The 13,397-nt window shown below is 52.0% G+C and overlaps 1 protein-coding gene across 1 annotated transcript; it reads left to right on the top strand.

Annotated features, from left to right (window-relative positions):
• The first annotated feature begins 115 nt into the window (after nt 1–115).
• On the top strand, nt 116–12,721 carry LOC122392602 (insulin-like growth factor-binding protein complex acid labile subunit). The gene is made up of 8 exons (XM_043387655.1): nt 116–251; nt 1,067–3,145; nt 3,506–3,606; nt 3,922–4,117; nt 4,435–4,523; nt 10,827–10,998; nt 11,305–11,533; nt 11,897–12,721. Exons 2-8 carry the CDS (start codon nt 1,075–1,077, stop codon nt 12,225–12,227), a joined length of 3,189 nt encoding a protein of 1,062 aa, XP_043243590.1. The 5' UTR covers nt 116–251; nt 1,067–1,074; the 3' UTR covers nt 12,228–12,721.
• Nucleotides 12,722–13,397: the final 676 nt, after the last annotated feature.

Below are 13,397 nucleotides of genomic sequence, written 5' to 3'. Positions count from 1 at the left end.
CTCGCCGGAGCCGGCCCGTTCACCTTGGACCTCTGCTCTGTGCCCGGCTCGGCACGGCGCAGCGGCACGACCGGCGCCGTAGCGCCTCCTGGCGGCACAGCGCCGGCCGCGGGCGGGGCCACTTTCACCCGGCACAGCCGCCGAGATCGACAGAGACCGCCGAGAGCACGGCAGCGACACCGCGACACACCGATACCGCTGAATGTGCGTGTGCGTGTGAGGGGACCTGAACACAGCTGGACTGGACACAGGTGAGACAGTGACAGCTCTTGTTGGTGTCCGTGGGGGAAAGCATGGGGACTTCGGATATATGATGGGGAGAGGGGAAATCTCAGCTGACCTTGATTTCTCTCTGCCTGAAAGCGTCAGTGACCTTGCTACAATTTGGTGCGGAGATGGGCACTTCTGGTCCATTGTTATCAACTAGCATATGGTGTTAGGATAACTTAGGATGGATCTTTTTTAAGCCTAGTGTTAAGAACAGACGTCATACCGTCCGTTTAGTGAAAACAATGCATGCTTTCATCCGGCGGAAGTGAAATTTTATAGTTAAATGTGTCACAGAAAGTCAAGCGGCTTTAATATGCTTTCTGCTGGCATACCTAATTTAAATCCTTTAAAACTTAACTTTTACTATTGTGTGCGCATCGCACATCGCAAACTACGACTGCAAATGTTGCAGTAACTGTATCAGCTACTTGCCAGTAGCTATGCCTTTTTACTCTTAGAGGGAAGATAAGATAATGGGTTCAGTCTTTCCTCCTCTTACCGTTCTAGCCATGGCGTAGAAGGTGTCATTGTTGGTTAAAACTCTATGACGAACTTTCCCGTCCTGTTTTCTCCCTTCCTCTCAGTCCTCAAGCAACGCTCATCCAGCCAGTTAGGTATGTCGTACCTTCTGCTGAACCCCTTCCCTTATCCTCAGCATTCACCATAGTGTGCCGCTGCCTGGTCATGTCATGCTCTCCGTTGACTCCCTTCCCGCCTGTCCCCAGCTGTTACGATGCTGTACCGCTGCCTGGCCGCGCTATGCCCTCCCTTGACTCCCTCCCCCGCCCGTCCTCAGCCGTCGCCATGCTGTACCGCTGCCTGGCCGCGCTGCTGCTGGCGGCGCTGGCCGCGGTGCCGGCCGCCGCCAAGTGGGAGCCGCCGCCGCCCCGCTTCACGTGTCCGCAGCGCGCCATCCTGCACTACCCGTGCGTGTGTACGGCCGGCGGCGACCTGGGCATCCACCTGCGCTGCGACAACTCCAACCTGGCGCAGCTGTCGGCCGCGCTGCGCAACGTGCGCGTGCCGCTCGACTCGCTGACGCTCTCCCGCTGCAGCATCAGCCGGCTGCACGGCAGCCTCTTCCACTCGGTGTCGGCGCGATCGCTGCACATCGAGCACACGCCGATACGGAACATCGGCGCCGACACATTCCTGGGCATCAACAACACGCTGCTCAACCTGACCATGTGGGACACGCGGCTGACAGAGGTGCCCGTGGAGGCGCTCTCCGTGCTGACCAACACGTCTGTGCTGGAGATCGTCGGGTCAGACATCACCTACATCCCCGAGGACGCCTTCAAGGACATGGTCAAGCTGACCGACCTGACGCTGAGAAAGTCACAGATCAGCTCCTTCCACCAGAAGGCCTTCGCTGGACTGAGGAGACTGAAGAAAATATCGCTGGCGTATAACAATCTAACGTCGGTGCCGCCAAACGCGTTCAAATTCAATTTGCGACTCAACAATCTGGACCTTGCCTACAACAATTTCAACAAGCTCAACTCGAAATTCTTCAGGGACATCCGTCAAATGATTTGGTGCAACATGTCAAATAACGCCATCACCGATATGGGAAGGGCGACCTTCTCAAGGAACGGAGCCCTGGGTTATCTGGACATGAGTCACAACAAAATCCCGAAGATCGACTCTAATGAGTTCAGAACAATGCGCTCCATGCGTCGGCTGTTCTTCAACGACAATAACATCAAACGCATCGGCAGAGGTGCATTCAAAGTGCTGAACAAAGTCGGAACCATAGACATCGCGCGCAACCATATCAAGAAGATCGATTATCAAATGTTCTGGGAGCTAGAGTACCTCGAGATTCTCAATGCTCAAGAGAATGAAATCACTGAGATTGAGAAGAACACATTCAAGGATTTGTACCTCACCACGGTGAACATTAGCCACAACCAGCTGTCTCAGATTGCCGACGACGCCTTTATCAACTGCAACAACATGACGTTCCTCGACCTGAGTCACAACAACCTCACCGAACTCAACGAGAAGGCCTTCGACGACAACTCCGACCTCACCGAGCTGCGCCTCGAGTTCAACTACCTCACCAACATGTCCGCCCCGTTCGACAAGTTCAAACTCATTCGGGTCCTCAACATGTCCTACAACAGCATCGTGGAGATCCCGAAGCGGACGTTCCCCGATTTGTACGAGCTGCACACGATCGACGTGAGCCACAACCAGATCGCCAAGATCGGCGGCGGCGTGTTTACGACGCTCTTCTCGCTGCGCCACCTCGACCTCAGTCACAACATGCTGGAGGAGCTGCGGGCCTCCTCGATCGGCACTATGCCCTCACTACTGGACGTCAACCTCAGCCACAACCGGCTGCGCACCACCACCCGCAGCGCGTTCCAGGGCCTCAGCTCGCTCCGGGAGCTCCGGCTCGACCACAACCACCTGGAGAGCGTGGTCGGCATCCCGCAGTCGCTGTCAGTGTTGTACCTGTCCCACAACCGGATCGCTTCCATCCGGCCGGGACGCAGCTGGCCGACCATGAACTCCCTCATCGAGCTGGACCTCGATAGTAACCTGCTGGCCGACAACCTGGAGGGCGGCGCCTTTGAGAACCTGCGCACCGTCCGCCTGCTGCACCTGCGCAACAACTCCATGACGCTTCCGCCGTGGCAGGCGCTGTCCGACATGACGACGCTGCAGCATCTCTACCTGGACGACAACAGGATCACGACCATGGGCCGCGGCGCGCTCGGCAAGCTGCTGGTGCTGTTCGAGCTCACAATGCGCCGGAACGGCCTGCGCGACGTGGCTCAGCGCGCCTTCGAGGGCAACGCGCAGCTGATCAACCTGACCCTGGCCGAGAACGACATCGAGTTCATCCCCAACGAGGCGTTCAAAGGTGAGCCATGCGGATAAAAGAGTATTGAGAGAGAAGGGAGCACGAACAGACATTTGCATCAGAGCATGAATGAGCGTTAAAATGCAGCCCGACTGATGGAAATCGTACAGCCAATGCATGTCCGCAAAGCTTACGATTACATATTGTATTGACGCCAACATTGATAAAAAATCGATTTATTTTGGCCACCAATATTTTTTAGACCAAATATATTCTTTGTCATCACTAGAATAAGTGCAAATAAAGTCAATAGCATATAATACATTGCGAAAAATGCATCCATTCCTATCACATCTAAGTCTCGTACAGTCACTGCCGAGCCCAATCACTGACTTTCTATGCCCCGGTGTTTTCCAACAGGTCTGGTGGCCCTGAACAAAATCGATCTGTCCCACAACCGACTGTCGGTGATGAATAACCAGACACACGGCCTGTTCGACGACTGTCTCTCGCTGAGAAAGGTAAGACTGCCTGGTTCGCCGAGCTGGCAGGCAGAGAAGAGAAAAGTTTGCGATGATGTAAAGCTGGCCTAAGTGCTAACTGCTAACTATGCCTCGATGCGATGATGTAAGGATTGCTTTAGCGGGTGCAAGTTTTATCGAGTGTTACTCTTATCCACGCCAAGTCTCGCAACTATTTGGCATACATTCTCCTAATACAAAATTAGCACGACTTGCTCAGTGTATAATGTATAGCCTGCCATTTATGACTGAAAACCTATCAAAGTGGCCCTATGAATGACCCAACGACACGCCACATTTCCGCCGCTGTTGCAGGTGAACCTGTCGCACAACCACGTCTCCCAGATCCACGTGAAGACGTTCCCCTACAGCAAGTGGATCCCCTACCGACTCGAGGAGCTCGACCTCTCCTCCAACAAGCTGGCCGTCATCGGCAGGGACTTCAGCACCGGCCTCAAGGACCTGAAGAAGCTGAACCTAGCCAACAACTCGCTCATCGAGACCAGACAATGTGAGCATACTCTAAGAATTCTGTCCGAAGCATATAATTGGAATAATTTTTAGAGGAAAGTAATGAGGCATGATGTGCGTCCGCCCGCTTTTGCCAAATCGAAAGATAATAGTTATTCACTTCATTTGATTCATACCAAAACTAAAACCTGAGTTTTAACCTGAGGTAAACCTGAGTTTGTGTCCATAAAATACGTCTAAAAGAACTGAAGACCTTCAATCTTCAATGAATAGCACGCTGTAGAAAACACGATCTTCTGGATAATGCGTCATTCCGTCACCGACTCACTAGCATACCATCTGTCCGATGTTCCGCAGACGTGCTGGGCAACCTGACCAAGCTGGAGGAGCTGGACCTGTCGCACAACCAGCTGGCCCACTTCCCGGAGGACTCCATCGGACCCAATGTGAGTAGCGGTACTCATTTACGATCCAAGCACGCATTGGGAGCGGTACATGGCATCAGTGAGTGCCTTCCGGGATAAATTCGGCTATTAAACGATGATAGGTATTTTCAACCGACACGTTAAGGGTGTATGTTTTGGACTGTAGAAAAAAGCGACATCATGCAATGAAGAAGGAACTTTGGGTGATGATTTGTGAAGAATCGTTATGAATTAGGTATTGGTAATTCGCCGGGTTTGCCAACACATATACAACACATCTATATTACTATTTGAACAGGATCCATCTGTCTGTCTGTCTGTCCGCACTTGGTCTCCCCAATATATTGCAGTTCGCACCGTCTGCAATATATCCAGGCACATCATCCTGGATGGGTAGTGGGTTCAATTCCACTCGCCTACAGGGCAGACGGTATATCGTAGGGGGTTGAAATTTGCACACCTTATAGGTGACAGACCGGGTCAGCGCCTTTTCTAGGTTCCGACTCGCTGGGGTGCACGGTTCGCGCGTGGGGCGCGCTGGAAGAACGCCAATGAAATTTTGATCGGTTCGTAGATCTTCATTGAGAGCCGGGGTCGACAAACTTTGGGGACTAAATGCATGCCGATCGGCGGCGAGTACCTCGCATTGGCGGATGGGCAAGTTTTAATTTGAATAAATAGTGGCGAGAGATTGTGTAGATTTTCGTTGAATGGCAACAGTTTGTGATACGAGTTTACAAATGCACCGCGTTTGCCGCAATGCGCCACAATTATCTCAGGGCGTCATTTTCGCCGCAACTCGCACAGTTTTGTCAAATATAGTCCGATATGGGTGTAATTTGGTGTCAAGATGCATGCTCAAACAACAGGTACAGATGCGCCGCATTTGCCGCAATGCGCCACATTTGCCACAAAGCGCCATTTCCGACAAAATCGAGTAAGGGCAATGGAATGGCACGAATTATTCTGTGACCTGACATGACCCAGCGGTGTTGGTAGGAGTAGGGGTAGGGGTAGTGGTAGGGGTAGTGTAAGGGTAGTAGTAGGGGTAGTGGTAGGGGTAGTGGTAGGGGTAGTGGTAGGGGTAGTGGTATGGGTAGTAGTAGTGGTAGGGGTAGATGTAGTGGTAGGGGTAGGGGTAGTGGTAGGGGTAGTGGTAGGGGTAGTGGTAGGGGTAGTGGTAGGGATAGTGGTAGGGGACAGGGGTAGGGGTAGTGGTAGGGTAGGGGTAGTGGTAGGGGTAGTGGTAGGGGTAGGGGTAGTGGTGGAGACAAAAGCAGAACAGTGGCCCGGGCTGATCCCAGCGGACGAGAGGTGACCTATGTGACCTGGCCTGACCCAAAGTGACCGGGGCTGACCCCTTTGACCCGTCTTGACCCCGTATCACCCAAATTTCATCCAACAACGCCCTCAGAACAGTTCTTTTTTAAATTCTCTTCACATTTCCGTCCATATCTATGCTTCTAGACGACACATCGACATGAATCAAACACCATTCGAAAGCAAATTGGCTGGTGCCGCAATTTTTTCCTACCACGCAGCAAAGCAAGTGGCGCAGCCGCTTGTCTATACTACTATTTCAACAGGATCCATCTGTCTGTCTGTCTGTTTGTCCGCCACGCCGTGTAGTGGGTTCAATTTAGCCGGCCTACAGGGCAGACGGTATATCGTAGGGGGTTGAAATTTGCACACCTTATAGGTGACAGAGCGGGTCAGTGCCTTTTCTAGGTTTCGGCTCGCTGGGGTGCACGGTTTGCGCGTGGGGCGCGCTGAAAGAACGCCAATGAAATTTTGATCGGTTCGTAGATCTTCATTGAGAGCCGGGGTCGACAAACTTTGTGGACTAAATGCATGCCGATCGGCGGCGAGTGCCTCGCATTGGCGGATCGGCAAGTTATTAATTTGAATGAAAAGTGGCGAGAGAGCGTGTTGATTTTCGTTCAATGGAAACAGTTTGTGATACGAGTATACAAATGCACCGCGTTTGCCGCAATGCGCCACAATTATCTCAGGGCGTCATTTTCGCCGCAAATCGCACAGTTTTGTCAAATATAGTCCGATATGAGTGCAATTTGGTGCCAAGATGCATGCTCAATCGTCGGGTGAAAATGCGCCGCGTTTGTCGTAGTGCGCCACATATGCCACAAAGCGCCATTTCCGACAAATACGATTAAGTGTAATGGAATGGCACGAATAGGGGCAGGGCTGGGAACACTTTAAGTCTGATATTGGTACTGAATGGATCCAATTATTCTGTGACCTGACATGACCCAGCGGTGTTGGTAGTGGTAGGGGTAGTAGTAGGGGTAGTAATAGGGGTAGTGGTAGGGGTAGTGGTAGGGGTAGTAGTAGGGGTAGTAGTAGGGGTAGTACTAGGGGTAGTGGTAGGGGTAGTGGTAGGGGTAGTGGTAGGGGTAGTGGTAGGGGTAGTGGTAGGGGTAGGGGTAGGAGTAGGGGTAGGGGTAGAGGTAGTGGTAGGGGTAGTGGTAGGGGTAGTGGTAGGGGTAGTGGTAGGGGTAGGGGTAGGAGTAGGGGTAGGGGTAGAGGTAGTGGTAGGGGTAGTGGTAGGGGTAGTGGTAGGGGTAGTGGTAGGGGTAGGGGTAGGGGTAGTAGTGGAGGCAAAAGTAGAATAGTGGCCCGGGCTGATCCCATCGGACGAGAGGTGACCTATGTGACCTGGCCTGACCCAAAGTGACCGAGGCTGACCTCTTGACCCGTCTTGACCCCGTATCAGCCAAATTTCACCCAACAAAGCTCTCAGAGCAGTTCTTTTTTAAATCTCTTCACATTTCCGTCCATATCTATGCTTCTAGACGACACATCGATTTGAATCGAACACCATTCGAAAGCAAATTGGCTGGTGCCGCAATTTGTTCCTACCACGCAGCAAAGCAAGTGGCGCAGCCGCTTGTCTAAATAACTAATCGAACAGGATCCATCTGTCTGTTTGTCTGTCCGCACTTGGTCTCCCCAATATATTACAGTTCGCACCGTCTGCAATATATCCAGGCGCATCATCCTGGATGGGTAGTGGGTTCAATTCCACTCGCCTACAGGGCAGACGGTATATCGTAGGGGGTTGAAATTTGCACACCTTATAGGTGATAGACCGGGTCAGCGCCTTTTCTAGGTTCCGACTCGCTGGGGTGCACGGTTCGCGCGTGGGGCGCGCTGGAAGAACGCCAATGAAATTTTGATCGGTTCGTAGATCTTCATTGAGAGCCGGGGTCGACAAACTTTGGGGACTAAATGCATGCCGATCGGCGGCGAGTACCTCGCATTGGCGGATGGGCAAGTTTTAATTTGAATAAATAGTGGCGAGAGATTGTGTAGATTTTCGTTGAATGGCAACAGTTTGTGATACGAGTTTACAAATGCACCGCGTTTGCCGCAATGCGCCACAATTATCTCAGGGCGTCATTTTCGCCGCAACTCGCACAGTTTTGTCAAATATAGTCCGATATGGGTGTAATTTGGTGTCAAGATGCATGCTCAAACAACAGGTACAGATGCGCCGCATTTGCCGCAATGCGCCACATTTGCCACAAAGCGCCATTTCCGACAAAATCGAGTAAGGGCAATGGAATGGCACGAATTATTCTGTGACCTGACATGACCCAGCGGTGTTGGTAGGAGTAGGGGTAGTGGTAGGGGTAGTGGTAGGGGTAGTGTAGTGGTAAGGGTAGTGGTAGGGGTAGTGGTAGGGGTAGTGGTAGGGGTAGTGGTATGGGTAGTAGTAGTGGTAGTGGTAGGGGTAGTGGTAGGGGTAGGGGTAGTGGTAGGGGTAGTGGTAGGGGTAGTGGTAGGGGTAGTGGTAGGGGACAGGGGTAGGAGTAGGGGTAGGGGTAGGGGTAGGGTAGGGGTAGTGGTAGGGGTAGTGGTAGGGGTAGGGGTAGTGGTGGAGACAAAAGCAGAACAGTGGCCCGGGCTGATCCCAGCGGACGAGAGGTGACCTATGTGACCTGGCCTGACCCAAAGTGACCGGGGCTGACCCCTTTGACCCGTCTTGACCCCGTATCACCCAAATTTCATCCACCAACGCCCTCAGAACAGTTCTTTTTTAAATTCTCTTCACAATTCCGTCCATATCTATGCTTCTAGACGACACATCGACATGAATCAAACACCATTCGAAAGCAAATTGGCTGGTGCCGCAATTTTTCCTACCACGCAGCAAAGCAAGTGGCGCAGCCGCTTGTCTATATTACTATTTGAGGAGGGTGCGTCTGTCCGTTACCGAGGTCCCGACTTGGTCGTGCTTTGCGTGGACTACAGGCCAGACCGTTGCACCTAGCGTGGTGAAATTTGCACAACTTATAGATCAAGGATGCGCGACGTGCCTTTGAGGGGTCTCAGCTCGATCGGATTGATAGGGAGCGCGTGGCGCGTGCTCAAAAAGTGCAAATTCGCGTCATAGACTTTACATGTATAAATCGCCTTGCAAAATCGGGCGAAAATGGCCGAATTTGTCCGACACGGGTCCGATCCCCGTGCAATATCTCGGTAACCCTGGGCCCGATCGGCACGGGGAAAACAGCATCGTGTAGATAATTGAGCGGGCTGTCGAATGGTGTACGATGCAGAGGAAGGCACGTGCCACGTGCACCCGTGAGGGCACTTTTGTTGAAAAATGCGGTTTTTGACGGATTTTGGAATTGATTTTATTTTTAGGTGACCGTTAAACAGAGCGAGTTGAAACAACGCCTGTGGGCAAGAGAAATGTACCGCCTCTCATGGGAAAATTGTGAAAAGCTAATTGATCGACGCCAAGGTGGTACAAATCACGGGAGAAAATGGTGTGTGTCGATGATGTGCCACTTTATTATTCACACGGGTTTTGCTGTATAACCTGATACGTTTGGCAGTTGAAAATGGTACCGTTGGAAAGAGCATTCAATTCTGTCCAAGGCTCAATCTTCATTTTTACATTATAAGCAACAGTATTCTTTAAAAAAATGTAAATATTCCAAACCATTACATTGTCATTTTTAGCGAAATTCATCGATGGCCCTCAAAAGACTTCACGCCAGTTTTCGAATCATTCTAAAGTAGAACGCATGATAATACGACACGGACACCTCGATGCGATGTATCTTTTTTGTTTTGGCCATCAAAAAGCATTCGAACGAAATGGATACCAACCAAATCGACACAGACCAACCCAATACCCACGGGTCACAAATAACCCTTCTTCGCGTTGCGGAGCACGCGGGTAACCCTAGTCTATATTACTATTTGAGGAGGGTGCGTCTGTCCGTTACCGAGGTCCCGACTTGGTGGTGCTTTGCGTGGACTACAGGCCAGACTGTTGCACCTAGCGCGCTGAAATTTGCACAACTCATAGATCAAGGATGCGCGACGTGCCTTTGAGGGGTCTCAGCTCGATCGGATTGATAGGGAGCGCGTGGCGCGTGCTCAAAAAGTGCAAATTCGCGTCATAGACTTTACATGTATAAATCGGCGTGCGAAATCGGGCGAAAACGGCTAATTTTGGCCGACACGGGTCCAGTTCCCGTGCAATATCTTGGTGACCAGGGGTCCGACCGGCACGGGGAAAACAGCATCGTGTACAGAATTGAACGAGCTATTGAACGGTGTGCAACGCAGAGGATAGCACGCGCCACGTGCACCGGAGAGGGCACTTTTATTTGAAAAATTGCGGTTTTTGAGGGATTTTGGAATTAATTTTATTTTTAGGTGACCGTTAAATGGAGCGAGTTGAATCAACGCCTTTTGGCAAGAGAAATGTACCGCCTCTCATGGAAAAATTGCGAAAAGCTTATTGATCCAAATCAAGGTGGTGCAAATCACGGGAGAAAATGGTGTTTGTCAATTTTGTGCTACTTTATTAATCACACGGGTTTTGCTCCATGATCTGATATCTCTGGCAATTAAAAATGGCACCGTTGGAAAGAGCATTCAATTCTGTCCAATATTCACTCTTCATTTTTGCATGACGGGCAACAGTATTCTTAAAAATGTAAATGTTCCAAACCATTACATTGCCATTTTTAGCGAAATTCATCGATGGCCCTCAAAAGGCTTCACGCCAGTTTTCGAATCATTCATAAAGTAGAACGCATGGATAATACGACACGGGCACCTCGATGCGATGTATCTTTTTATTACAAAATGCTTGGCCGTCAAAAAGCAATCGAACGAAATGGATACCAACCAAATCGACACAGACCAACCCAATACCCACGGGTCAAAAATAACCCTTCGCGTTGCGGAGCACGCGGGTAACCCTAGTGTGCCACTATGTAAACAACTATTCCGTAGTGTAGGTCGCCCAACAATTCCTTCGTGTATATGTGCCTGCAGCCGAAGATGCTGAAGCTGAAGCTGAACGACAACTTCCTGATCACGCTGCCGGTGGAGGCGATGTCGGAGATGGTGAACCTCACGCTGCTGGACGTCTCCAACAACCGGGTGCGCCGGTTCTACGACCAGCTGATGCCCTGGATCGAGAACGGAACGCAGGTCTTCTACCAAGGTAAACGAACGCCAGAATGGCAGTCAATTGTTCCACCCTGGAGCGCCGGAGCCATCAGTCTTTCAGTATACTAATGAGAAAACTGAGCAGACAGAATTGTCAGCTTCATCTATGCGAGTGCTGTCATGCTACATCACCCCGACGTCATGTACCGTCACATTCTAACGTGTTCCAGCGTGTTCCTCACCAAGGTAACAGCGCTAACAAGATTTACCACACCTCCCGAAATTACCTGCGCGTTCCCTAACTATCCCTTCTTCAGCTAACCAGCTCGTTACAAATTATCCCGTCCATCCTATCCCGCAGGTAACCAGCTGCGGTGCGACTGCGCGCTGCGCCGCCTCCGCTCCTGGATGGACGACCGGACGGCCGAGCCCGACTCCCCGTGGGCCTCCGTCGCCTGCGAGACGCCGGCCGAGATGCGCGGTCAGATCGTCACCGAGCTGGACGTGGCGGCTCTGACCTGCATCGGACCCGAGCAGGACGCCAGCGTGTACCAGGAGAAACCGGACATTGTGTTCCGCAGCGTGGATGGGTGAGGAGTTGAGCGGGGACGGTAGAGGGATCGACAGGATACGGAACTGGGGGTGGGGATAGGATGTGAGAGAAGAGCGAGGGATAGTGTGGTAATGGCTGGACGGAGGGTGGAGGGGGGTCGGTGAGGGACGCTGGTGCGCATTAACTGTCTAGGAACATTGAGAATAAAGAAAATAGTGTGCAGGCCTCAGGAGAGCCATGTGAGAACAATGGGCTAAACCTCAATCGGGATAAAGTAGAAAACGCTAAACCAAAAAGTAAATTTCACTAACTAAACCTCTCAGAAACAAGCACTCGTGGACACGGCCAATCTGTCAAATATGTTTGCCCCTCACACCTCTTCCCGCCGTTCTACTTTCAGGGAGGAGGACGGCGCGCTACGGCTCTCCTGGTACGTCAACACCCGCGAGGACGTCGGCGACTTCGTCATCCTGGCGCGGGCGCTGAACGAGACGCGTCCGAGCGCCACCGAGGCGGTGTCCTACACGGAGCGCACAGCGCGCCTGGCGCCGCTGCTCGCCGGCCAAAAGTACCTGGTGTGTGTGCGCGCGCTGACCTCGGGCGGAGAGCTGAGGCCCCACAGGGACGGTCAGTGTCGCACCGTGTCACCAGCGGCACCAGTGGCTGCCGCACCACCGCTCCTGGTGCTGGTGATGGTGGCACTGGTGTCACTACGGCTGGTGAACCAGTGAAGAGAGAGCGGAGGAGGAGAGTCGGGGTATTGCAGAGGATCGGTGACGGCCGAGCGTCGACCGGTGACCGAAGAAGTCTTAGAGCTCGCTCGACGACACAAGACATCGAGAGCACGGAGACGGAAATACGGAAGCATCTAGTCAAAGATGGAGATAAAGCTGTGGTCGACATGACATTGGAGCGACGATCAAGCGAATATGATCCCTGAAATCACGCAAAAGAATACGGGAATGCCGATCAGTTAATCAGCTACACATTGATCGACGAAAAACAGCAGGATACTGTAAGAAAAAGAACATGATTTTCTAGTAAAGATGCGGGATTCAATAGCTGGGAACCTGTCGTGAATCGGCAAGCGACCAGCTCGGTTCTGTCTGCGATCTCTGGTGTCCGATGGAGTAACGTTGCTAAGACATCGCGGCTCGCTTGGCGCAAACGCCGGGTGACCCCGATACCACAAGAACATTTGAAGCAGAGGGCAAACGTGCGTAAGGTACAGTATGTCTAAAAAGTATGTCCCCTGGTTTGGCTCTCCCACAGGAGGCGAATCGGTAACTTGGCTGAATCCCAGTTGCGGCACCCGGCCGCCAGGGTCGCTGCCGCGCGAGCGGCCTTGACCGCTCGCATGTCATTGGCAGTTCGGTCCCTCCCCATCTATACAGAGGTGGGGAGGGGAGAAGAGGGGAAGAGAGGGGAGGGAGCGGCATCTGCTCGGCACTGGGCGATACCTGGCTGACCCCGCGCTCCCTCGCTGACCTCCGTCCTGCCCTCAGGCGAAGACCGACTTCCTCGGCCCGTAGCGGCCGAGCGGAAAACCGAGCTCGCAGGGCGCGACTCCATTGGCCCAATCTTATAAATGGAATGCTGTCGTATTCACGGCATTAGATAATATTAATAGTGATACCAGCAGTGGATGTCGTAAAATACAGTCCAAAACAAACGAAAGCACACGATTGACGCATAATGCGCCCTCCCATTCAAATAAGCCCGCCCACTTCAATAGATGGTGTAGTTTCAATTCTTAGGGCGTAAAAGATGCAAAACACTACCAAACTTTTTTAGCTCGGCCACTGGGACCGTCAATATACAATTGACTGAAATGCATGAAAATCATTTTGCATTTAATAGCCATTTCCTGCACCCAAACTTTAGCCAGTGACGCCCTGTCC

Source organism: Amphibalanus amphitrite, unplaced genomic scaffold (assembly GCF_019059575.1).
Source record: "Amphibalanus amphitrite isolate SeventyFive unplaced genomic scaffold, NRLGWU_Aamphi_draft 000493F_arrow, whole genome shotgun sequence".
Taxonomy (NCBI): domain Eukaryota; kingdom Metazoa; phylum Arthropoda; class Thecostraca; order Balanomorpha; family Balanidae; genus Amphibalanus; species Amphibalanus amphitrite.
This window is presented reverse-complemented; position numbering and strand designations above follow the sequence as displayed.